The 27,299-nt window shown below is 35.2% G+C and overlaps 1 protein-coding gene across 3 annotated transcripts in view; it reads right to left on the reverse strand.

Annotated features, from left to right (window-relative positions):
- LOC121384317 (coiled-coil domain-containing protein 186-like) overlaps positions 1-26,880 on the reverse strand; it is a 72,341-nt gene extending 45,461 nt beyond the window's left edge. For 2 of the 3 annotated variants that reach the window (XM_041514653.1, XM_041514651.1), the window contains exons 1-3: positions 26,830-26,880; positions 5,829-7,330; positions 5,175-5,307 (exon numbers count right to left, since the gene is read on the reverse strand). In XM_041514653.1, coding sequence (XP_041370587.1) covers positions 5,175-5,307; positions 5,829-7,306 — 1,611 coding nt within the window. In that variant the 5' untranslated portion in view covers positions 7,307-7,330; positions 26,830-26,880. Of the gene's footprint in view, positions 1-5,174; positions 5,308-5,828; positions 7,341-26,829 lie in introns of those variants that run through there. The other variant, XM_041514652.1, reaches the window with a different exon arrangement.
- Positions 26,881-27,299: the final 419 nt, after the last annotated feature.

A 27,299-nucleotide genomic window follows, 5' to 3' on the forward strand; every position in this document is an offset into this window, starting at 1 on the left:
AAACACACTTAACATTGTGCTTTAGTTTTATGCCAAGAATGTTGCATATACTCATGTTATAAATGTTAAACTTCAGGAAAATTACATTTTATTACCCCAGCAGGCACTCATAACGCAGAAAATAAAAATCATAATTTCTCACTGAGAAATTATCATGCATTGGTTTAACATACACTAGTACTACTATTGGACGATTTGACACCGACAAACCAATCACCTTGTCGGTACTAAATATGACGTCATGACAATTTGGCAAAGCACACACAATGACGTCACGTAGTTTAAAGCATTTGTGTTTTGTCTTTCTGGTTTCAGTGTTAAATTTGTAAAGAAATGGTAGTTTATTGCAATTCATTATAGATTTTTTTACAGAATATATAGAACTTTGGCTTTTGAAAATGTTGAAGACAGTGGTTTAAATCCTGTCAAAGCTGGCTCATATATCACCCTCTGCCTACCATAATCTTAATATAAAAACACTTTTAAATTTCTCCCACGATTTCAATCTGTTTCGACCCTTTCTATCAGTTTCTTCCAACTCTGTCTTCTGACCTGTCCACACCATTGCCTACTTGTCTCAACTTCCTCCATGGGTGCAGTCTCTGTGTACTTCCCTGCACCCACCTGGCATCCTCGTCCTCTGCCGCTGGTTTGACCCACAGCACTAACTAATGACCGCCGGTAGTAGGGGAGCATAGTAGATAGTTACAAGTGGCTCTTAACATTACCAGAAGTAACTACTGAACACTCTCCGAAGTGGTCAGACTAAGCCCATAGCTAAAAGCTGATGGGGAATGACAGGTGTGTGGTACGGATAGCCACAAGAGACAAGCACCTGTCGCGGTTGGAGAGATCAGGACTGGGATATGGAGGTGGACAGCGAAATAAGTTGAAAGATAGGAGTTGCTAGATCGGGAAGAAATGAGATGGAATTCAAAGGAGTAAAAGGAAAGGGGGCAGTGGGACAACAAACAAACAAAACAAACTTGTACTAAACTGGTAGTTTAATGCAATTCATTATAGATTTTTTTTACAGAATATATAGAACTTTGGGTTTTGAAAATTATCTGTGAACCGTGAATAAAACACAAAATTAAAGCAATACCCAGAACAATAAAGTAGTTTATGTCGTTTCTATATATACATGGACGTTAGCCGATGTAGCCTATATCGAAAATACCCCCCTGCACCCAATAGCTGGGGTAATAAATAGAATAACAAACTCGGTACCAATTATTATAAAATTTATGTCCCTTGTGAAATAATTTTCACTTGGAATATAAATTTGATCATAACTGGTATCTCGTTTGTTATCCTCTATTTATTATATACATAGCCAGTGTTCTCGCTGCTCCATTTAAGCGGGGCGGCCCGCCCTGCTATTGCATTTTGCCGCCCTCCTTTCACGTTCTCCGCCCTCCTTTATTTTTTTGCGCCCCTCTATATTTTCCAGCACCTATCTCCGCTATTTCCACATGCACACTTTTTTCCACACATAAAAAACCACAATGATCAGTCTGCACACTGGACATCAAAAGGAAACATTGCGTTGTGTACGAAAAAGCAACTGATGAAACATTTACGACAGTTACCGTAACGCAATTTAATAGTATTTTCAACAGCCTCTATTTTGTCCCATACCTGTATCCATTTTTATGTTTAATACACACAATCAAAGTTATATTTTATTTGAGCAATAATTTTTTTTTTTTTTTTTATGGATTCGTCAATCTCTGACTGAAAACCCCACTTATTTGGCGCCAAATTTGTCACGTGATCAGAACGGTCACTCTATCTTTTGTTTCCACTGTCGTCTGATATTTTGTCCTCAGTTACAGATATAACTGATTGTAACTGATAATTTTTACTTTCTGTCATTCTGTTTATTCGGCAGTTCTTATAACATATTGTAAACTTTTAATTTTGGGGGGATATCACCACTTATAAAATCAACGGAAGTGGTAGTGTTTAGTATTAAAATCATTCATCTTGGGTGCCAAATAATATATACACCATTACTACAAAAACGAAACTACTTTTTCTCAGTTGGCGATAATATTTTATCACAGCGATCGATTCATTCGATGAAGATGGGAATAATAAAAAATGTTTTCGACATTAGGGTTATCACACAATTGTCTTTTTTGTTTTTCGTATATCTTGAAATCTTTATTAAACTGGAAATGTCAGTGAATATCAGACCGATAACATCTTCGGTTCAATTAAAAGACGAGTCTGCTTGTATTTCGTATACACTTTTTGTAATCAAAATAAGGAGTATGTCTTTCCACAAAGTCTATCAACACACAACAACATGGTAACCACCAAGCTCTACCCTCCCCCACCCAACCTTTTTTTTGTTTGGTTTCGGGTTTTTTGAAGGGTGGAGTGCCGCGCGGCCGCCCTCCTTTAATTTTCACCCAGCGAGAACACTGATAGCAATGAAATATATAGATCTACAGAAACCATAAAAGTGATATCCAGTGAAAAGTCATATTTTCACTGTATTTTAACTACAGTAAAAATATAGAAATTTATCGTATTTACTTTTTTGTAAAAGTGCATGATTAAATTATCTCCCTTTGTCTTGTTTCTTCATATTTAAAGTGCTGTGCCAGACCATACACTAAAATTTCAAATTTCACAATTAAATGCTTTCTTAATTCATTGCAATAATATTTTACACCGATATGTAAGTCAATAATTACGAAAATGCCTCATAAAAGTATTAAAACATCACTCCCGTAGAACACTGCCGGAAACGACCGAGTAAAATTCTCGGTAAAACCATCTGCCTGTAAATAGCCGTGACGTCACGAAGGGAACGCGCTTCACAGAAACCTACCACGAGATGACTTTCAGCGCAAACGAAAGTGGGACCGACAGCGACTGCCAAGCTTGATCATGCGATTCTTCTTTCGATGATAAATAGTGTAGTAATGATGACTGGACTAATATTTGTGCAACACAACAAATAATGCCTTATCAGTTTAAACCTGGAACATCTTCCGACGAATCACCGGCCTGACAGATGACGATGAAAATGGTCGTGGAGACAGCTGCTTACCACTAATTTACAACTTTTATTCTTGTTTTGTTCTTTAGCTTTTAGTGCGAATTATTTTCCAACACTGTATGTTCTAATACTTGTGATGTAGTAGAAAAGACGATAAATAACTCTTGAATTCTACGAGTCAAGTGGACCCGATATCGGTAATTTTAAGAAATAAACAAAAACGACTTTTAGTCCGTCCCATCCATGAAGATGTTTTTTTTGTGTGAATAATTTCAGTTTAGTTTGACATAAAAAAAAAAGTAAGTGTTTAGGAAATAACAAAACAATACTATTTTTTGTGTGCAGTTGTAAAAACAGTCTGCTCAGAAATAAATAACTTATTTTAATTTTAAAAAATAAACAAAAACGACATTTATTCCGTCCCATCCATCTAGGAAGATGTTTTTTTGTGTGAATAATTTCAGTTTAGTTTGACGTAAAGAAAAAAGTAAAAGTGTTTTGGAAATAACAAAACAATACTATTTTTTTGTGTGCAGTTGTGAAAACAGTCTGCTCAAAAATAAATAACTTATAGCACATTCCATAGTATGAAAAAAGGTTTTCTCTGTGGGAGGTATAGTAAAATTAATTTAATGTATTTATAGTCTGTTTACAGGGAACGCCTTTTTTCATACTATGGAATTTACAAGTCATTTATTTCTGAGCCGATTGTTTTCTAAGATGCATACAAAATTAGCTTTTTTTTTTTTTTTTTACAAAAAAACCCTACATTTTTGTAGGATGGGACGGACTAGGCTATAGATACTTACTTGTGTGTACTTTATTGTTTTACCGGGTAACGTTCTCGAACTATAAAGAAAAATCTCACAAATGAACGAGATGCAAACGACAACAAATCGGATCTCGATGATTGCACGAACCGTGCATGAGAAAACAAACTGACCGGAGTTGAAAGCATAACGCAATTTGGGACATTGACGATATGCACCCCAAGGTAGTTTCAGTGTGGATGGCGTCGGCTTGTTGTCATTTGTTTTGTGTCGCAGAAAAATTGTTGGTACAGCATCTTTTTTAAAAGCCATAACACATGGTATTCCCATATCTCGCTAAAGCCAACAAGCCAGTTTGGACGAATCAAAACTAAAGTGTCTGCTGTCGCAACGGTCTCCGGCATTTTCTTCCTGTCCAGTATTTCCACGTTATTTTAATCAAATTCACACGCAGCTTTCTCACAGCAACATTACTAGGAAATGCGTGAAAACTAAATTTATCGGTTTTTGTATTGCTACAGCCGCCAACAACATGCCGTTTAACCATAATAAACACAAAAGAAGCAATGAACAATGGCGCTGACTATCGAAAGGAGTTCCCTTCGTGACGTCACGGATCAAATCTTACGGAAATTCCCGAAACGAATTCAGCTGGTTCTGTTTTTTAGGCGAATATTTTTAAATGGAAAATATACCGGTATATAATTTTTTTACATTTTTTTTTTAATTTTCTAATCATATTAAATAATATCTTGATTGATATAGCTCAATACATCATACATCTGGCACAGCACTTTAAGTTTGATGATTATCAATGTACCTGATTGTATTTGAAAAATAAAAAAAATGTAATTTAAACAACTGTACCTATAAAAAAGGGATATGAAGTATATGCTACCATATAACATAAAACGAATTGAATACGAAGATAAACAATGATGACACGATGTAGTGTCTATAAGTGAAAGTAAGAATTTAACGGCATTCAATTTGTTTTGTTTTTGTGGGGATTTTTGGAGGATCGCTGTATTAGGTATGTTTGCACAGCAGTATTATTAAATAAATATTTAAATAAAGATAATTTTTATTTAAATTTCTTTTAAATAGACCAATTCATGGTGGGGGTTTTTAATACGATTTTAGGTCAACTCGTAATGTGTGAAATTCGTGAAAATGTGGTTTTCACGTTACTCGTTGATATAAAAATTGTATTAGCCCCCCCCCCAAATAACCTCTATATATTTAAGTTAAAATTGATTATAGGTCACCATAGTGCATTTTAATAGACATGGGTCCAAATACATTATATTCCCATTGCACTATTTACATTTTGCATGGCATTCAACATAGTGAGAAGATCCTGGACACATCAGTCTTGTGATTCCTACCTCCTTTATCTGTGGAATGTAGAGGTCATCTGGATTCCTGCTCTTCATGGCCTGCACCTGGCTGTGGTACCGATCACGATCTTGCGTCATCAAGTCCAGTTCTTCAGACTGCTGTGTATGTTGCTTGAATAATCTAAAATAATACCAACATGATAGATTTAAGTGTAGAATAAACTTCTATATCATAATCAACAGTCAGTTATAACAGTCATCCAGTTGTCCATGATCTCCAAATGTTCAGTTGGGTAACCTGATTTTATGACTCAAGTTGCCCATCAGACAACTGATAGTCACAGATAGCCTTTATTTAACAAAGATCACTACACAATCACATGTAACTTCCTCAGTATATGCAGATCTCATCTAAAATATTGCCTTGAATTACAGGATGAATATCTGAATCAGTAAATACAACAAAACAGTTAATACATAGCATTTGCACTGAATATTGTAGTATACACACTATAGCTAATTGTTTTAATATGGTAGCCTAAAAAAAACCCTATAGGAGATAGACCATCTTATGTAATCGATAGTCTCCAACAGTCCTTAAAAAATTGACCACTATAACTAACAAACTGTCCATTCTAACATTAACAAGTCAACTTATGGTCTTGATAACATAAATATTTCCATTATTATTAACATTCTTACTTTTTGAATTTGGTGCCACTTTCTTCCAGCAACTTCTGCATGTGATTGAGCTGACCTTGCAGACTCTTTAGCATATCTGAATCAGTCACTTTCAAACCATTTGGAGGACTAGAATTCTCCTGAAACTGTGGAGGCAACATGCCAGGACATAGTACATAACTTGAACTTTGCACTTCAGTCTGTTCATGTTTGACTATTGATGGCAATATTGCAGACGGGTCATTAGAATTAGTGATGTCATTGAAATTTATGGAATGCGTTTGCAGTTCAGCATCCAGTTCCGACAATAAATCATCTTCAGAAGCTGGGTCACTGGTTTTGGAGTTGTCTTTAACTGAGATCTGAGATGATTCCATTTTATCACAGGATTTATCCAGGACTGCTGAACAATCGGGAACTTCCTGAGTTTCAACATGTTCTACACACATCGAAGGTTGTTCAACAAGCAGTGAATGTTGTGAATCACAATTAACATCTGCAGATTTCTGAAGCAATTGTTCTGACACTCCTGCAAAATTATTTGTCACTGAAGAATCCCCACCGAAACCAGTATGTGATGTATTGAAGCTTGTGTTTACCATGTCTGATATGTTTTTCTTGAAATTCAACATTTCTTCCTCATCATCATCGCTGATTTCTTCTCTCAACAAGTCCTTAACAGATATATTAGAAAGATCTAAACTGTCAGAACTTGAACTAGTGCATGCATCAAGTATACCACTTCTAGTTGCCATTTGTAATGAACTGGAATTTTCACAGGATGGAGCTGCAGATATGCTACTATCCGAAGCAATATCGCTGAGCAAACAAACGTTAGTAGTTCTCCAAGAATCATGAACATGATTGGCCTTAGCACCAATCCCTTGGTCACACTCTGGTGTGTCTTCTACTACTGACCCTGCTGTTGAAGTAGCTGACTCACTGTCCACCACTTCATCCTCTGGAGCAGCCTCAGCGTCATCACTGACAGCACGTCTATCACTCTGATTACTAACACCACCACCTCCACATTCAGATTCTGTGGCTACCTCAGCACCAGCACCGATCTCCACAGTTCCTTCATTGTCAGATTCAGACAAAGAACATTCCAGCTGCCCTGACGAGTGTGGCACATGGACTGGTGTACTGTCATTGGAAACACTTGGACTATCACACTGGGCATGGTTGCTCAAAAGAAGTGGTCTATGAACTGGGGTGCTGTCATTAGAATTGCAGTCACTATCTTCTGGTTCATCAGAACGCGAGTTTTGTCCATGTTCTTCTACCACTTGGTTGCACTCTGCACCACCAGAGCTCACACTATTAGAAGGAATGCCATTCAGGTTACACAGTTCATCTTCAGGTTGATCTGTCACAGCGGCATCATTCAGCTCCCGCTCATCTTCCACCGTCAAATTACTGTCAGGTACAAACTCGCTATCAGCCTCTGGTTCTGGGTTCTCCGAAAAATCACCATTCTCAGGATCACCTTCACTCATATTTCATGAGATGTACATAGTCGTCTGAAAAATGCAGAAGAAAGACTGACTTACAGAAATAAAAACCATAATGTATAACAAAGTCAAAGACAATACAACCATATGTAAAACCCAATTTCATAAAAGATATTATATGTGGGAGGGGGTGGAATGATTTTTAAAAAGGGACCTCTTGAACCTAATGTAAAGCATCCCCCTGTTTATATCTTGTAAGAGTTACAAAAACTAGGGATGTAACAATTTATTGATAAGTTGACATGTTGCGATATTCTCTCTATGATACGATTCATGATACATGCACTATTGTGTCGATACAAAGGTTTTTAAAAATCGATATTTGTCATTTAAAGTATCAATTTATTTAAAATAAATGTACATTTTGTCAAATTTAAGTCCAATATGACCATACGTAAACCACATACCTTGCCCTAGTTTCCGTTCCAGTTACCGTTATAAGAAACTAGTCCACACATAGTATAAAGTATTAAGTTAAATTAATTTTGATTGGCTGATATCCAGATTTGTGGCCAATCGCTTGCAATTCAGGCTCATGCTATTGCAATAACTACTGATGGGTGGACTTCACGTGCAACTGAGAGCTATATCACAATAACTGCTCATTATATTTCTGATGACTGGAAATTGAAAAACAATGTTTTAGTAGTTTTACAGACCCATCCCATGTACGAGTCTCACACTGGTACAAGGATTGCTGAAGTCTTAATATGTGCTGTCACAGAGTGGAACCTACATGTAGATCGATCAAGTCGCATTTCGTGTTTTTCAGATATGCATCAAATATGGTGGTAGCCGTGAAAAAGACAGGGTTTGCTCATCATGTGAAATTTTTTGCACATGCGGTAAATCTAGCATCACTGAGGGGACTTCAGGTTATGGCGTCAAAAGCTGTTTAAGCACACGAAAGTTGAAAGTATCAGTGCTTTAAGAAAAAGGAACTAGGATTATTTAAATATATATTCTGCATGTGTTTTACACTACATATATGTGAACACTACATTAGCAAACTATCAACTAATATTGTAATAATAAAGTGTGCATTACTAAAAATCAAACCTGTTACACAAATTCACATAGTATTCAACAGTTAACTTGCAGAACAGCATAGATTTTTAATCATTGTGAAACCTTTGAAAAATACAATATCCAGCCCTAACTGATTTTTCAAGGTTATCAAAGATGAAAAGCATTCACAATACTGTAAGAGTAAAAATGTGTTAGACTATGCTTAAATATTTTTCAATTTCTCTCATGAATTACATAAAAACTAATAGAAATGTTAACATTTTTAAATATGCAGAGTTTAATATTGCAACAATGTTGGGGCTAAACAAATACAACTAATAATTTGAATCTATACACACCTTGCCCTAGGATTTTGTCATGGTTACCCATTTTTACTGAGGTCTACCAGATTTTATAACCCGGTAGATATCACCAAGTTGTTTGAATAAAAATATCTCTGACGTCACCACCACTGACAGTATCTAATATTTATTACCATATATACATGTATAAGTGTACGAAATGTTTGAGTGTTTAGTACTGAGTGAGGTTCAATGACGTGTTGACAAGAGGTTTGTTTTATTTTATATTAACTAATTTTGATATGTGTATGTATGTATAAAAAAATATATACATGTGTACTGTGAGAAAATGTGACCAAAAATGAAAAACCAAAAACCTTCAAATAAAAACAGAAGATATCACCAAGGTACATATGGGTGCAGAACTTATTAATTACATGATAGCAGTTTCAGTAATACACTAATATACATGTACATGCATTGGAAAATATAGGGGGGGGGGGGTAAATTATGTGACAGCTAGGAAGATAAACTATAATGTGCATGACAGCAACTTATTTATGCACAAAGAGAAACACTAGTATTAATACTATTAGACTGGTTTTCCAATATGGATTTTTGTCACAGCTGTCATAATACTGCCCTTCCTTATTACGACGACACATCTGCTTTGGGTCATTGTTTTCATTAGCACCAAGGACGAAATTCACAAACATTAGAGCTATGTTAATTACACATTACATAAAGGGACAGACCCTAGTTTTTTAAACACTAAGGCATAATTTTCACCTGGACTTCAACCCGTAAAAAATGGACATTAAGTTTGGTTAGTTTACAAACCTGTAGCAGATTTGGATACAACAGAGTGAAACAAAAGTCTGTGAAGTTGAAATACCCTTAAAAATAAACTAAAACAACTCCATAAAAGTTACTTCTCAGACAATGAAAAATATGAAAAATATAAGTAATGTTTGATTTCAGTGATCACCTGCCTTGCATATTAAAATTTAGAGTATATCTAAAAAGTAATGTTAAAAATGTATATATAAGTGTATATAAAAGATTTCTTGCTGCTATTAGAAAAATGTAGCGGGTTTCCTCCGATGACTATGAGTCAGAATTACCAAATGTTTGACATCCAAAAGACGAAGTGGAGTCATTAAATAAAACAAACTTCTTTTTTTAATCTAGCCGGCGAAATGGAGCTTCTCCACACATACCCGAAAGTCGGTTAAAGTCGCCGAGTAATTGGCAGTAGTGAGATGTTGAAAGAAAGAAAGAAGTATTTTATTTAACGATGCACTCAACACATTTTATTTACGGTTATATGGCGTCAGACATATGGTTAAGGACCACACAGATTTTGAGAGGAAACCCGCTGTCGCCACTACATGGGCTACTCTTCCGATTGGCAGCAAGGGATCTTTTATTTGCACTTCCCACAGGCAGGATAGCACAAACCATGGCCTTTGTTGAACCAGTTATGGATCACTGGTCGGTGCAAGTGGTTTACACCTACCCATTGAGCCTTGCGGAGCACTCACTCAGGGTTTGGAGTCGGTATCTGGATTAAAAATCCCATGCCTCGACTGGGATCCGAACCCATTACCTACCAGCCTGTAGACCGATGGCCTGCCACGACGCCACCGAGACCGGTTAGTGAGATGTTGAAGTCACTGTAATAGTTTAGAACTAATCTGATTTAAAAAAAAAAAAAAAAAGTAAAACGTACCTGACCAGATCAATAAAACGAAATAATTTGTATGTTAGAAGTTAAAAACAAAAGTATTATATTTAATTTGTAGAAGGTATGATACATTTTTCTGTCACTACTGCAGTGACCAGTAGACAATCTATTCAGAACAATTATAAATAATTAATTTTGAATGTATAATTTGTTTTAATTTAGAATACAGGACTCAAAATAATGGCCAAATTTTTCTTAGCAGTTCTTCACAATTGCACTTGCACTCAGAAATGCACCTTAATTTAATCTCAGGAATGTTTTTTTTTATCGTCCTCCTAAAATATGGAAATAGCAAGCTGAACAAAAGCTGATTTAAACACTGTTATTAATATGTTTTGTGAGTGTAGTAAACTTCCAGTGAGAGTGACTTAAAACAAACCCTGCAACCTACGTCATAGTAAATATGCAGCCTAATGTGCAAATTAAAAGTTAGCCTTGTTGTTGTTTGTAATTATTCACGGAAATCACTGGTACAAAATATTCAGCAAAAATCTATATTTACCCATAAGGTGAATAGATAGACTAGAAGTGAGTTTTGTAACAGGTTTATCTTTAGGGAATACCAGGAATCCTGCTTACATCACAGCAAAATGAATTGTCCGAGCCAATCAGACAACATAATACAATCCAGCTATTCATTATGCAGCATCAGTGTGAATAACCAACATATTGGTCAAACTTCTTTCTTTTCCCTGAGCGGATCGCACGGAGAACTGGAAGCGGGGAGGTCGGGTGGGTGTCATCCCTTGAGGACAGGTGATGCATCTATAAAGAGATATCCTTTCGTTTCCATTTCCTTACAACATCACCTGTCCTCAAAACTAGTGCAGCATTCAACAGATGGTGGTGGGTTCTGTACTCTGAAGATGAACAAGTCTTTTCCCCATGGACTGGTAGGAAACTGTCAGTAGAAGAATAAGGCCAACCGGAGCTCGCCCATTCTCCATGAGATGCCTATAATGGACCAATACCCATGTTGTTAGTATTGACAACAGTAATGGTGGCATCCGTCAGTGGTGTGTGGAGGAACGAAACCGTGGATTACGTAAATGCTCACAAATTCCTCCTCCAACAAAAGGGTTCTGACAGGGTGGGTAGGCATAGCCACCAGGGATGTTGGTGTTAGGTAACCTCCCATGCCATTATTGTGTATGTATACTTAAATATGGTGGATGCATCCATCAGAACATTGAACCAACAAGACCCGGATTTTTTCTTACTAGTAAAATAGAGAAAAGTTAGTTCAGTTAGGTGGAAATACTTTGTTAGTGTGCAGTGCACTAACTAGCTAGAATTATTCTGACAAAAGTTCAGTATGAAACTTCAGAAAAGTGCCTAAAACAGAATTGTCAAAATCAAATCCTCAACCTGTCAATTCATAGGACATCTCGGGGTGCAGTCCAGAATCCAACAGACATCAGCGGCGACGATGTCTTTCAGTACCGACCAGAGATTGAGCTGCGACCACAAGACCCAGATGGTGGAATCCCGAGAAGGTGGAGTCTGTGGCCCAATAATACCCAGATAAAATGCTGGTAATAGGTGTATTGCAATGCAGCGACATGGTGGTGGCTAAGGCACGAAGCTCATGTGGATTAGACGCCAACGGTGGCGGTAACCCTCTGCCAGATAAGCACACAGAATCATGGACCAGATCCAGGTAGACACTGTGTTCTTAGTAATGTTTTTCAAATGTCTCTGGTTGCATGAGAGAAACAGGTGCTTTCAATGTTTGTGAAAAGACGAGTTCTCTCGATGTAATGCTGGAGGGCTCGAACAGGACATGATGGTAAGTCTTCAACATCGTGGGAACCCATAATGGAAGAATGCTTAGACAGCATAGGTGCGAGTGGCTGGATCAAGCAGCTGGTTCTTAGCCACAAAGTTCATCAGGAGGCCCAGTGAAACCGACGTGTTGTCTCGATGGAAGTGCACTATGTCCACATCCAAAGCATGGATCTCTGACACTCTTGCCGCCGTAGCGAACCCCAGCAGGAACAGAGTCTTCCTTGTCAAAACCTTCAAAGATGCCATAGCAATGGACTCAAAAGGTGCTTTGGACAAGGCCCTCAGAACCAGGTTCAAGTCCCATTTCGGTGGCCGAAAACGTTGGACCTGATCATCATGTTTGAAACCCATTGATCATGGAGTGGATCTCAGGAACTGTAGCCAACTTGGTACCAGTGGCCGAGTCCAGGGTTCATACAAACTTCTCACTTCAAAATTCACAAACTTTTTACGAACTTTCAAGACCATTTTTCTCAAAATTCAAAGACCCATTTTGGAAGCTTACTTACTTTTAATTCAACATTCACAATGCAGTTAATTCATCCTTTTTAATATAGCACTGTCTAATGATATCCAGCTGGTTATGGTCATTGTTACTGCAATATTAGTTCTTTAAACTTTCAATTTCAACTGAGGTAACAGGTGTGTAAGGCATCTTGGCCTTTTAAAACCTATAATCACCAAAATACTTTTAATGTTTGAACATTTAAAAATGAATTACCTATATTGTTTGTGTTGTTTTTTTCACATGAAGTACCCACAATTCATTTAAAGTTGGGTTTGTTTGTTTCTCAGTGTAGATCACATAAAAATACTGTTCTAGACATCATGAAGCAGTGAGACAGTCTCCTTCAGAGACTTTAGGTTATACAATGCACTAAAATTATCAACAGATTTTTAAAAAAATAATTAATTAATTAAAAAAATGTTTTAACAAATTAAAATAATACTTCTTTTTATTTTACGTGTTCAAAATAATGATGCCACATACCTGAATCATATCAATGTATATGATAGATTAACGAATTGTTTATTTATGGAATTAATTAACATTATTTTAAAATCAGTTATAAAGTAAAGTTTGTTTTATTTAACGACGCCTAAAATCAGTTATAATTATGCCTACTAGTATACTAAATTTAAAGGAGGTTAGCCTAAAAATAAAAATCTCAAATTACATGTAATAATCCAATGTTTAAATCAGGATTTCGTTTTTATTATTTACTACAGAAAATTATGTAACTAAATTATTTTTTTGGACAATCACTGTTTGTATATTGTACTAATTTAATTTTTTTCAGTGGGTCTTCTACTATGACAGCTGAAGTGAAACATAATTTTGTTCATCGGACCGGTCCATTCAGTGTTTATCACTGGTAAACTTTGGTGTTTTCCAGAACATTCCATAAATGTTCCAAATCTGGTAATCGTGAACTTTCGTCGACAAAAACTACAACTTCCGGTCAAGAAATAATACAAATCAAAATTTCTGATAGAAATACCAGATTGGTGTTATTACTGAAAGCAAAAGTTAATATTTCGTTGAATATCTAAAATGAAACATCAATAACCGAGCAATGCTTGACCAGTCTGCATGTTATGCTGATGTCTAGATTACGTGTAGCTAATCCCGTACGACAAGGCATCCTTCACCCCCTTCCCCCGGGTTAGGTTAAGTTAGGGTAAATAGAAGCTGAAGGATGGGTAGGTTCGAAGTCGTTCCACCTCTTTATTTCGCGCCTTTGATAACACTGCCAAAGTCGATCCACACTGCTTTGTCTTCGGCTCAGTGATCACATCAGTCAACAGCAAGAAAACTTCTCATTGGGTGCGGTAAAACAGTGATCTCTGTTTTTGTCCCGCACGAAGCTTAGTTTATACTTTTTAAACCTAATAAAACACAATGTTTTCGCTTACCAGACGCCATTCCACACTTGAAAAATGTATTATATCGGCATCATACTGGTATTATTGCCCACCACCCCTAATTAATTTTCTGCATCCGTCACTAAATATATATACATTGTGTATATATATATATATGTGTGTATATATATATATATATATATATATATATATATATATATATATATATATATATATATATATATATATATATACAGCAAAACATATATAGGAATCAACTTGTCTTGAATTTCATTACAACGAACATGATTATGATAGTTGGGATGGGAAAAACACTGGTTCCGAGGAGGTGAGTCATGAACTAGTTTACAATCCAAGCATCTCATGTGTGCACTACCGAATCATATTATTAAAACTTTTTTTTTAATAACTCGTGAAACGTAGGTCAACAATTACTTCAATTGACAGTGTTGGTTGGGACATTGATATTCACGTGGCATTTTTAATTCAACAATAATATTACACAACCAGTCTTAAAAAAATTGGGGGTCAAGCTGCTCATTTCTGAGATAACGCGTAGGGTCTATGACTACCCTAGTTCCGCACAAAATTTGAGCACTTTTTTTTACAGGTACCCCATACATTTTCAAGCACAAGGCTACTTGACACATTGGTACTAGATGAAATAAAATTGCATATTTTTTTTACCCAGATGAAACTATTTTTTTTTTCACAACCAACACACTCACATTTATAACCAATCACAGGACTTGTGGTGTTCACTTCTCTAACAAAAGTTCGGTGCACCTCGAACTTTGACCCAGCCGGAAGTTATTTGGTTCAGTACTACCTATAGTGTGTATATATACATATATAAATAACATATGCAAATTCATTAAACTATGGCTGAAATACAAATATTTAAATCAAGTTTTATTTGATTTTTGATTTTTTTAAAAGATAAGTATAAAATTACAAGATTGCTATTTTCGGGACCTCACGTAAGTTTTGTAGGCTAACAGTTATGAACTAATTGAGACAATTTTACCGACTTCGCTGATTTCCGTAACAAGTTCATTTGTGTAGGCTACAGAAGCCACTATTTAATTCAAATCCTTTTCTATATTTTGTCATAACTATATGAACAGTATAAATGAGTTATCCTTATCAGATGTTGTGATCTGTTACCTTACAAATGTGGACTGTTTCTAATTAATAATAAATTAAATAGGCTAATAAGTTTTGATCGGATTGGTACATCTTCGAAGATGTCTATTAAACCTTTTTTCCCATTTGTATAGCAAAGATAAGTATCAGTCATATATTAAAATCTTGCATGGATGCTACCGTTCGCGTAAAAAAAAAATTCTTGCATTATTAAACAGATCTTTCTGTCAGCTACATAAGGTAAATAGTGGCAATCAATATATAAAATTATTTTATGTGCGCTGTTTGTTAAGTGTAATGTGCGTTATTTTTCATACTCACCAGATTGAAATTACGTTCGCTGTATGAGCGCGATTGCACCCACGCACCTTTAAAGGCAAGGTCAGCTGTATAACAATTACGAAGCACACAAATATTTTATTTTTAGTGTTCATATTATTATTATTTTTTAAATTCCCATCACCAGCCCACTCCCAAATGTTACTGTTGAAACTCATTGGAAATTCACAAACTTTCAAAGACCTCATTGAATTTATTCATTTTTCACTTTCAAGGTCTTGAAAATGGAAGGTCATTTTCCCCAAACTTTCAAAGACCTTCAAAGACCATACGAACCCTGGAGTTCCAAACCACTGCGGTAACAAGCAATAGTGGAGCCTTTGAGTTTCAATTTTGACCAGAGACGATGACAGCAAACAAAAACCCATGATGAATTCCTGCAAACGCCGGCATGTCGAAGACTGTGTAGCGAGGATTACCAGAACTCAATGATATGGTAACCGAGACGGTAACTGGAGTAGCAACCCGATCTGAAGGTGTGAAGTAAAGGTATCTTCCTTACACCGTAACAGTGACGGCGATGAATTGACGATCAACAGCGGATGTGGGAAACTGACTGTGTTCTGACATCTCAAGAATGATCGGCGCTGAGCAGAAAAAACAGCGATCAAATAGTACAATCATAGACACTGGGCCCATCCGAGATAACGATGACTGCATAGCAATCTAGCACAGACATGTCGATCCCATGTAGAACACTGGTGAAGATGACCTGGGATCCCAGCTGAACCTGTCAACCTCGTGAAGGTTGAATCTTCCAGCTTAAAGATCTGTGACATCATGGACGACTGAACCGCGGAAAAATGTGAAGAGGGTTACTCTTTACAGCTGCATGCGTGCTATGATGCATTGAAAACTGTCGACTTCTACCTCAAATTTTTGCTAAGTGGAGTCGCTGTAGACCTGTTACCCGAGTCTACTGTCGGTGCCGTTCATCAGATCCACTGTAGACTACAGAGTAGGGTCACACGAAGTGACAGTGGCAAGAAGTCCCGGAATCGTGGCAGCATTATAGCTGGAAAGGTATGCTGTCATAAGTTTTCTCGATGACCACTGGTTATGAATGTCAGAAAGAAAAAACCCTCAAAAGCCAGGAACAAGAGTGTCAATACCCAGTGCTGTACGGCTGGTACATGTAAATGTAGAGACATATGTTGCAAAAATTAACCATTAAACCAATAATGTGTTCTAATTTTATTTTGTTTGGTTCATTAGTGTGGTCCGACTTCCTTTCACTTTCAGGAATGGAGTTATTCAAAAATGTTAGGAGCAGTGCCATAGATATATAATTATGACATACACTGATGCAATTTTATTTTTTTAATTACAATATGTATTATTTAGATAATTTGATGCACACAATTATAGATACCTTTTCAGTGTCAGATGGTTTGGTGAACATTTGTAGGAATCAACTTATCTTGAATTTCATTATACATGTACAACAAACATGATTAGGACAGTTGTGATGGGAAAACCCCACTGATACTGAGGAGGTGGTTCAATTAGAACTACAACCCAAGCATCCCAGGTGTACACTACCGACTGAATTAGATCACTCATATTATGATTTTTATTTTTTTAAATAACTGAAACGTACAGTGAACATTTTGTTCAGTATCACACCGCGAATCGCTATGCAAGGTTCAGAGATCGTGACACAATTCTAAAAGGTATCGCGTAATTTTGCGATTCATCTTTTTGACATTATTAAATTTTTGAAGGTCATCATAACAAGGAAGAACATGTTAAATATATCTTGGAATAGATATCCCCATACTGCCAAAGGTCATCATAACAAGGAAGAACATGTTAAATATATCTTGGAATAGATATCCCCATACTGCCAAAGCCCCATTTTCTAAGTTTTGTCCAGCATCTTTTCTTTCTTGCTAAGATCCTCCTCTAATTAGGACCACCACTTACAGTTGTTAAACAGCTGTTCAGATAACTGCCCACCGATAGACATAATGACGTAACAGTTGTTTGCAAATGGCTATGTTTATTTAGGAGCTGTGTAAAAATCCTATTCATGAAGTGAAAACGTATTCTGTCTATTGGGATATTTTATTAAAATTATATCAGTCTTTCTTATAAATTAGTTCAAACTGCTTACACCATATAATGTACTCTAAAATAAAAATAATTTTGCAATCGAATTTGGTTGACAGATTCCCATAATTAAAATAACCTCCATGAGTCTATGGCATAGCGGCTTATGATGCTTCTTATTGGCAGCCAGTGTTGTTACAATGGAAAATATTCCTTTGAAATAAAATGAATGAATGAATGAACAACACTCCAGTATGAAAAATACATTGGCTATTGGGTGTCAAACTATGGTAAATGCAAAACATTAAATGATGAACCACAAAAATATAATCCTTTGAAATAAGTATGTTTAGACATGGCTTTTTTTTAAATTAACAAATTATTATCAAGATCCAAACGGTAATCCTTTGAAATAAGTATGTTTAGACATGGCTTTTTTTAAATTAACAAATTATTATCAAGATCCAAACGGTAATCCTTTGAAATAAGTATGTTTAGACATGGCTTTTTTTAAATTAACAAATTATTATCAAGATCCAAACGGTACTGATATTATGTCCCACATTGGATCCCTCCCACGGACATTGTTCGTACAGTGCAATGTGTTGGAAGTTTGAACTAAGGCAAAGTGAAAACACAAAGAGTTGGTAATCATTTCCTAATGCAGCATAGGGGTAGCGATTGACGTGGGTCAATAAAGTACAGGTACCAAAAAATAATACTACTTAAAAATAAATAAAAATGATAACATCTCGTCTCAAAACCTCAACATAGGTCACTACTTCGATTGGATAGTTCTGAAACATGGTACTAAAAAAAACCTATACAAACGTATTAATACTTTAAAAGTTAATGGATTATCATTTACTATCTTGACAAATTGAAAATTAAATAGTGGAGCTCTCTAGGTCAATTGTTTTTAAGTAGCCTAATTATTGTGTAATTAGGGGCACATCAAAATGTTTTACCTGTAACTATTTTGTCAACTGGATCAGCTGTTCTATAATATTTATTGGAATTCGATAGATAAATAAATACATTTTATACTGTTGTTAATTTATTTGTTGAACATTGATGTCATATAGCAAACGAAGTTCAAGCAAGTTTATTTTAAAAAACGGTGACAAACAAGAGAATACCAATTATGACTTTCCACATTATGTACATCAAACATGACTGTACCTGAATTTATTTGTTCTTTATGTTACTAAATAAAAATTATGTACATCAAACATGACTACCTGAATTTATTTGTTCTTTATGCTACTAAATATAATTGCAATAAATAAATGATATAAAAGTTATTTAAAAATCGTCTGTTCATATTTAATTTATCATATATATTATGTTTAAAAAAAAATAGCTACACAAAATTAGTAATCGCTAATAAATAAAATTAAGATAAAAAAATAAAAAAATAATAAGACATAAAACAAATAAACTTTTTTTGTAAACAAGACCTATAGGCCTATTAATCCTACATATCTATTATTTATTTTCCATCTTTTTATTATTCCATCTACTTTGATTTGTCTGAGGCCTCACATATAAGCTTTGTAGGCTAACAGTTACGAACTAGTTGAGACAATTTTACTGACTTCGCTAATTTCCGTAACGAGTTAATTTGTGTAGGCTAAAGAAGCCACTATTTAATTCAATTCCTTTTTTTTCTCAACTATATGAATAATATAAATGAGTTAGCCATATCAGGCGTTGTGATCTATTACCTTACAAAAGTGGACTGTTTCTACTTAATAATAAATTAAATAGGACTGGTGCATCTTTGAAGATGACTATCAAACCAGTGTTTTTTAATTTGTATAGCAAAGGTAAGTACCAGTCATATATTAACCCTTATCCTGCCGTTGACGTGTATACACGTCAAGCGTCATCACAATGACGTCACTTTGCATTGTTTTCATTTAAAAATCGTTTTCTAAATTAATTGTTGACATTTTTGTCAAAAACAAAGTAAGAAAATATCAATAAATAGTCTTAGAATGACATATCCAAATATTTGCTAAATTGTTATTGTACATCTTATGGGTTTTTTTAAAACAAAAAATACCCGTCAAATGGCGCGTGCTATTGTTTGTTATGGTTTCTTGTTTTTTGGTAGCGGTTTCTTTTATCTCTACAAAGTTGTCATAATATACTATTATATATGAACTACATTATGACAGTTGCATTAAATAGAACAAGTATCACTTTTAATGCCTAAAAAAAGGTACAAACACAATCAAATAGTTGTAATCCAACAGCATAAACAGTCATCGAAAAGCGCCATTTCCCTATTTCTATTTATAAACAACAGGTCATGTTACAGCACATTTCCCGCCATACAATTTGACAGCAGTCGTATACATTGCTTGCATGTGCTGCTAACTGTTTTCATTAATAATTACAACGTGGTTACTTATACTACAGCAGACAATATTCTAACTAGCTACATGTATGTTTGCTTGAACAGTTATGTCGACTATATGATCGAATACGTACATGTGCTCGGTGTTCGTCGTTGTTTTGTTGTGTTGTTTTTCCTTTTCAACATGATATATTACATTCACATTGGTATTAATCACTACTGAGTGGATATATATTTGTTTTCATTTTTTTTAAATGAATTACAAACGATAGGTTAAGAATATCTTCTGAACTAGTCTGGGGAATACCGTGACCTACATTATTTTCAATAACCAATCACAAAACATTCTCGTTGCGTGTCACACATAATTATGTGGCGCCACCGGTTTTTTGTTTTATTATTGAAATAGATTAAAGTATGTACTATACTGTACCAGTCGTGGATCGAACGATTGTGTGGGTGGGAGGGGGGGAGGCGCCGTACATGGCTTTTTATGAATAAGTTAGCGTATACAAGCAGTGAATGTTTTGTAATTATGTTTGTATGGTGGATGACAATTTTAAAAAAATCAGGCATGTGTGCTGGGATTTTAGGTAGGGGCGTCTGGAGAGCGAAGTTTATATTATAGGGGATATGTATTGAATTTGGTTTTGGTTTTTTAATCTGCTCGAGCAGGGACCGGAAAGGGGGTGGGGGGTGGGGGGCAGGCGACCCATTCCCTGCACACATCTGCAAATGTTATAGAGATAAATTAATCATCATGAGGTAAACTGTAGTTGTGTTGGATCTATTGTATTTTGATAAATTTATTAGTACCATAATCTAAATTTCGGGCGAATACGATAGTACAATACAATACAATACAATAACTTTATTTCCATGTTCATATATGTATAATAAAAACATAGTCTGGTTGACCAGCAAAAATAAAGTACATAAAATTAAATGCTAACATCAAAAAAACTAAACTACAACTCTTGTTTAATAAAGTACATGTAGAGACATTCGGGCAAATTGAGCTGGCCTGAAACCGTTTCATCATGTACTAGTAGTTCCAACATTTCTCTCACAATGCTAGTGTGTAGTGCTTCGTTTGAAACCCTATATTATATATAGCTGGTTGGCAGTAACGCTAAAACTAATAAATGTTGTTTTTTAGTTGGTGGTATTTTCGTTTAATTTGGGTACAAATTAGCCTGCCTTTCTCCCTCTCCCACCCCTACAAAACAAAACGGGATCTCGTACGCTTATGATTAGTACATCATGCCTGTACGGTACCAATTGGTGTGGATGCGTCGGGGGTATATACACCCTCGCCGCGAGGTCCAATTTTTTTCCCCTTGCAACAGTTATCGACCGTTTTTTTAGAACATCAACACGGTCCTTTTTTTCGTGTTACGCAACACCCCAAAAAAATCGTGCGGTAACTACATGGACCTATATAAAATGTGAAAATTACAGTAGGATAATGGTTTGCAATAGATTCAGAGTAAGTAATCACGTTTTTTATTTTAAAAATATGGTGATATTTTTTTTTTTTTTTAAATAACAATTAAAAAGAAAAACATTCCACATACTTTAGCAGGGCGGATACTGTTGTGTAGGCCACGACCCGAAACATTGTTTTTGTCTCAAAAATCGTTAAACAAATTATTTAATGCAAATAAAATGTTGTATTCAGGATGTAATAATCACAAATCATAAAACGATCCTATATTGTTGATAAAAATATCTAAGAAAAAAAAATCCGGAAAGCATTATAGAAAATTCTCTTCTTAACCGTTTAAGGAGTTTTAGACTATTAACTATTCAGTTGCCCCCCCCCCCCCTCCCCACCCCCAAACAAAAAATCCTAGCTACGGCCCTGGGCATAGGCCTAAGCGTACTGGCTCTCATTTTTGTTGGGGTTGCAGGCAGATTTCTGCCAGAGTTGAACGAAAATCCCTGAATCTGGATAACACCAATTATTCATATTAGCTTTACTGCCAAACAGCAGGGCCTCAGCTAACGGCTAGAGGCAATGGTGTATGTGTTTTATTTTTTATTTAACAACACCACTAGAGCACACTGATTTATTAATCATCGGCTATTGGATGTCATACATTTGGTAATTTTGACATACTAGTAGTCTTAGAGAGAAAACCCCCTACATTTTCACATTAGTAGCAAGGCATCTTTTATATACACCATCCCAAAGACAGGATAGTACATACCATGGTCTTTGATATACCAGTCATGGAGCACTGGCTGGAACGAGAAATAGCCCAGTGAGCCCACCGATGGGAATCAATCCCAAACCAACTGCGCTTTACCACTGGGCTGCGTCCCACCACTGGTGTGGGAGGAATGCATTGGGGGGGGGGGGGGGGGGTGTGTGCGTGTGTGTTGTTAAAATAATAGAAAAATAGTTTATTGATACTGATGTTTTAAGTATGTAACCTCCCAGAAATTACTGCAAAATGGTGTCTTGCACCTTCCATGCTCATTGGTTTATTGTTTAAATCCTAGTTACAGCCCTGAACAGCTATATATATATATATATATATATATATATATATATATATATATATATATATATATATATATATATATAGGGTTGCAAATGAATCACTACATATTTTTACATGGATTACAACTAATATTGTGTCAGAGTAAAATGATGGAAATACATCGTGAAAAGGTTTTAGGCCAGCTCATTTGCCCGAAATGCTATACCTGGATAGTATTCAAATAATATATAAAGGCAAATAGATGACCAGTGTATATAACTTGTGAATGTCCCCTTGGTGAGGATGGAGTTCACAATAGTTATATAGAAATTGCATATCCATGACCCATTTCCTTGTGAATTTGGTCATTCTACCCCTCTCCTAAGGGTGGGGCACAGATAGGGGGAAATTAAGCCAATTGTCGTGTCCAGAAATACCATAAAAATATACATTTTGCGAATTTCGTTAATGTTGTGTCCCCTGTCCCCCCTCCCCTCAGGTAGGAGACAAATTCATTAAACCATCTAACATATAGACAAATGCATTTAAACGATTATGTCTTCAGAAATACTAGACCATTTCCAACCAAATTTATTTGGAAAACCCAAAACCATAAATTTGGTCATTTTAATCCCCCAAGGAAAATGGGTGCCCCACACTCCATGTGTTTGGTAGTTGTGGTCAGCAATTTACTCGGGTGACCATTTAGATCTATTTTGTATCATGCATAAGTGTTCAACACTTGCTACACATTATGTATACGGTACATATTTAATTAGGGCTCACATGTTGATGTTTGTTTCTTTGGGTTTAAAATATTTTTTAGGTGAATGGACATTTTACTTCTCTTTTTTTTTTACAATTGTGACCGTGTGAAGCACTATTGCAAGTATCTTGTGTCACAATAAATTACTGAAATGCATAAAATACTTTTTACTATTTCTATTATTCTAATATCAGTGTTCAGGGTTTCTGCCAGAGGGTATGAAGGGTAAAATTATGTACCCTAAAATCTTGGGAATGAATGGATACTTTTTAATAATTTTTAGAATGATTATAGTAAGATAGCTGCTGCTTAAAGTTTGTACATGAAATGCAGTGTCCAATTTCAAAAGATTCCAAACCCCATAGTAATAGGCATAGCCACCTAGTAGCGGCAGTTATGATCTGGAGTTTTCAAGTACCCTCAAATTATTGATTACTGGTGTCCTTTATTTTTGACCTTATGACCCAAAAGTTGTATGCACACAGCAAATAGTTTCCAGTTTTACATACCTTACCATGGTAACATAGTTTGTATTGGTTACCATGGTAACAGTTTCAATCTGGGTACCATGGTAACATATAGTTTTGAACTGGTTACCATGGTAACAGAATTAATAAGCTTCATATATCTTTTCTACAGGCATAGTACAATTATGTCACTATACATTGTTGTTTTTTCTCAGTCCTTGAAAATGATATTTTTTTAGAAATTTGTTTTCTGTTATGCATTAGTTACCTTGGTAACATAATTCACAATTTTCACACTTCTCTTGTAAACAGCTGGGAGCTTATTATTACATCATTATACAGTGATTTGTATTCAAATAAATTCATTTAAAACATTTCATATGGGAAATGGTTCCTCTTTTTGCATTGGTTACCATGGTAACAGAATTAATAATGTTCATTTGAAAATGACAAGAAGTGAAAGGGCATATACCTTTTTTTAAATCTTGTGTCATTTGACAAAGCTATATAAAGTAATAGAGATAGTATACATATTTTTAGTGTCTATGTAATGTTGGACACAATGTCCACAAGTTACAAAAATCACAGCACAGACTTAAATTAAAAGAAAAATATTAGTTTTTAATTAAAAGTTTTCATAATTATTAATGAAAATATTGTATATTGAAATTTGCAGCTGTTACCATGGTAACATAAATAATATAACTGACTATAAAATGTTAGCGTTACGTAGATGGATATTCTTAGTATATGTGTGTGTAATTTCATGCTGAAATGTCAACTGATTTTAATAATATTACTAAAAATGTATAATAGTTAATGTTGGACATTATGTTCATAATTTACAAAAAAGCGTTGATGACAGTATGTGCATTGCACCCTATTATTCGGAAAAAAATGGCAGTCTGCTTAATTTTCTCTTTAAATCAATCACTATGCTTAATAAATCACAGCATACACTTAAATTAAAAGTAAAATAGTAGTGTTTTATTCATGTTTTCTTAATTATTAATGAAAAAATTGTATATTGAAATTTGCAGCTGTTGCCATGGTAACATAAATAAAATAACCATCTACAAAATGCTATCATTACGTAGGTGGATCATTATAGTATATATGGGTGTAATTTCATGTTAAAATGCCCATGAATTTTAATAAAATTACTAGAAATGTAGAACAGGTGAAAATTCTTTAAATTTAGCAAAAAGAATGCGGCAGGATAAGGGTTAAAAGCTTGCATGGAGGCTTCAGTTCTCATCACATTTTTTTCTGGTATTATTACAAGGTTTTTTCTATCAGCTACATAATGTAAATAATGGCAATAAATATACAAAATTATTTTACGTGTGGCGTTTGCCAAGCGTAACATGCGTTATTTGTCATACTCACCAGATTAAAATTATGTGCGCTGTACGAGCGCAATCGCACTCACACACCTTAAAAGACAAGGTGAAGGTCTGCTTATGCTCACCAAAACTGCTCTCCCCATTAGCTACTCCCTATGATAAATTAGCAATTAAACGAGTTCTGTGTTTTGCATACAGTTATTTCAATGTATTTTGTACCAGATACAGATAGATGTTGTAATTATCACCAACAAACATGTGGTTTTCAACCAAAGAAACACTGCAATGGACTAGTGAGCTGTGGAAATGTGTGGCACTACCAGTCACAAGACATGATGATGAACTGAAAAAAGTGCTTCCCATACAACTTTGAACAGGCCTCCCAGCCACTTGTACATGTATATTAAAATATAGGAAATATAGGAATTTGCATACCAAAATATCTAGGAGTGTTATAAGAATTTTGAGGTCAAATATAGGAGTTTTATGGGAAAATTTGGACCGATTATCATGATTATAGGCATTTTACATGGATTTCTAAAGACATTTACATTACTAATCAGGGTTAGATCTTCACCATTTTTTTCAGGGTGTTAACAGGACTAACTGGCTTTCACTTCAGATAGTCCCTTGAAGTTTCAGGTAGTCCATATTTTTAAACTATTTGTTTTATCTCAAACAATCTCTTATATTCATTGTGATCCAGTATTGATAAACTAACTGTAGGTATATGTAGAACTATTATAATTGTTTCAATCAAAACATTTGTTTAATGTTAGATAATAGATTGAACATAATAAATATTATTAAATGATGTAACCTGAGATGAAGTTGATTGAAACATGCAAGCAGTTTTGCGTTAAAATGGGGGGGGGGGGGGGGGGGGGGGGGGGGGGGAGAAGAAAGAAAGGTTTTATTTGATGACGCACTCAACACATTTTAATTACAGTTATATGGCGTCACGATATAGGTAGGCGAACTTAGAATTCTGCTGTCCGGAAATTGCCGAAGCTTAGCTGAATGTGGGTGCTGTCAGGTTTCTTTCAGTAGTGTGTGTATTAGTGATTAATATCTGAATTTGTTTAATCAAGTAACTCGAAAATGACGTCAAACATAGGATTGTTGTGGTATTAGAGCGGAAATCTTTGACAACCTTTTGGTTGTCGGCAATTGCCAAAAAAATTCATAGCTTGGTCTCCGACTGTAATAAGAGCGTATTTATGTCCGAATGTCTGTCTAGCTCTCTTACGGTCAGAGTACTCGGGCTATCCATGCTCATATCCAGGATACTTTGAAAGTTGGTGCATCTTGTATCAGTAATAAATCTTCCTCACCTCATCAAGTGAGTAGTATCTTGATTGGCACTTGATACAGATCTCCCACATTCAAAGTATCTTCTGAATTTCTGACAGGGTGGCTACCTTTCACTGCGAATATAACTATAACTCAGTAACATATTTTATTCATCAGCATTTTGGCAAAGCAATTGAGTCAAATATAGGAAATCAATATCATATAGGAGTTTTATAGGATCCTATTAAAAAAATATAGGAAATATAGGTCTGGGAGTCCTGAAATTTGAAATCCTGTGGGCTTGCAACTGAAATGACAAAAACTAGGCAGTGACAGTGGGTCGATATCACAACCATACTTCAGCACAAGCAAGAAAAATCATCGTCGGTCTACATGTTTTATATGAATGCATAAAATAAATCTAAAGCACTGAGCAGGTACGTATTCCTCAAACAGATCTAAAAACAAGACTGTTTTGAAAGTACACGGAAAAGGAAAAACACCCTTTCCTACCTGAAACGGAAGCTGCCAACATCGCAAAATGGCGAAAGTAAGAAGAAGAAAAAAACCCAGATCACATGATCTCTATACGGCTTGAATTTTATTTATTATTTTATTGTTATAACATCTTTTCTCTCCAAGTATTACTCATAATTAATGTTATATACTCTTAATTTAAATTAGTCTATAGGTTATATTAACTTGACAAGTCAAAGGTCCTCTAATACCCGCAATAGATGCAAATAAAGCGAAAAAACACTATGTCAATTTCTACTAAATTCGAAAATTATTACTTTTTGAAATTTTATATGCTTTGCTGCATACCTAAAGTTTATGAAGCATACATTTATTATTTAAACTAAAATAATAAAAGTAGTATGTGTGTGTTGCTCGACGTGCTTACGTAATATGTATCTAGGCCTACACGTGCTACGGTAACAGGTCATATTTCAACGCTTTCCAGACGGTTCGTCAACTGGACA

This window comes from Gigantopelta aegis, chromosome 10 (assembly GCF_016097555.1).
Source record: "Gigantopelta aegis isolate Gae_Host chromosome 10, Gae_host_genome, whole genome shotgun sequence".
Classification (NCBI taxonomy): Eukaryota; Metazoa; Mollusca; class Gastropoda; order Neomphalida; family Peltospiridae; genus Gigantopelta; species Gigantopelta aegis.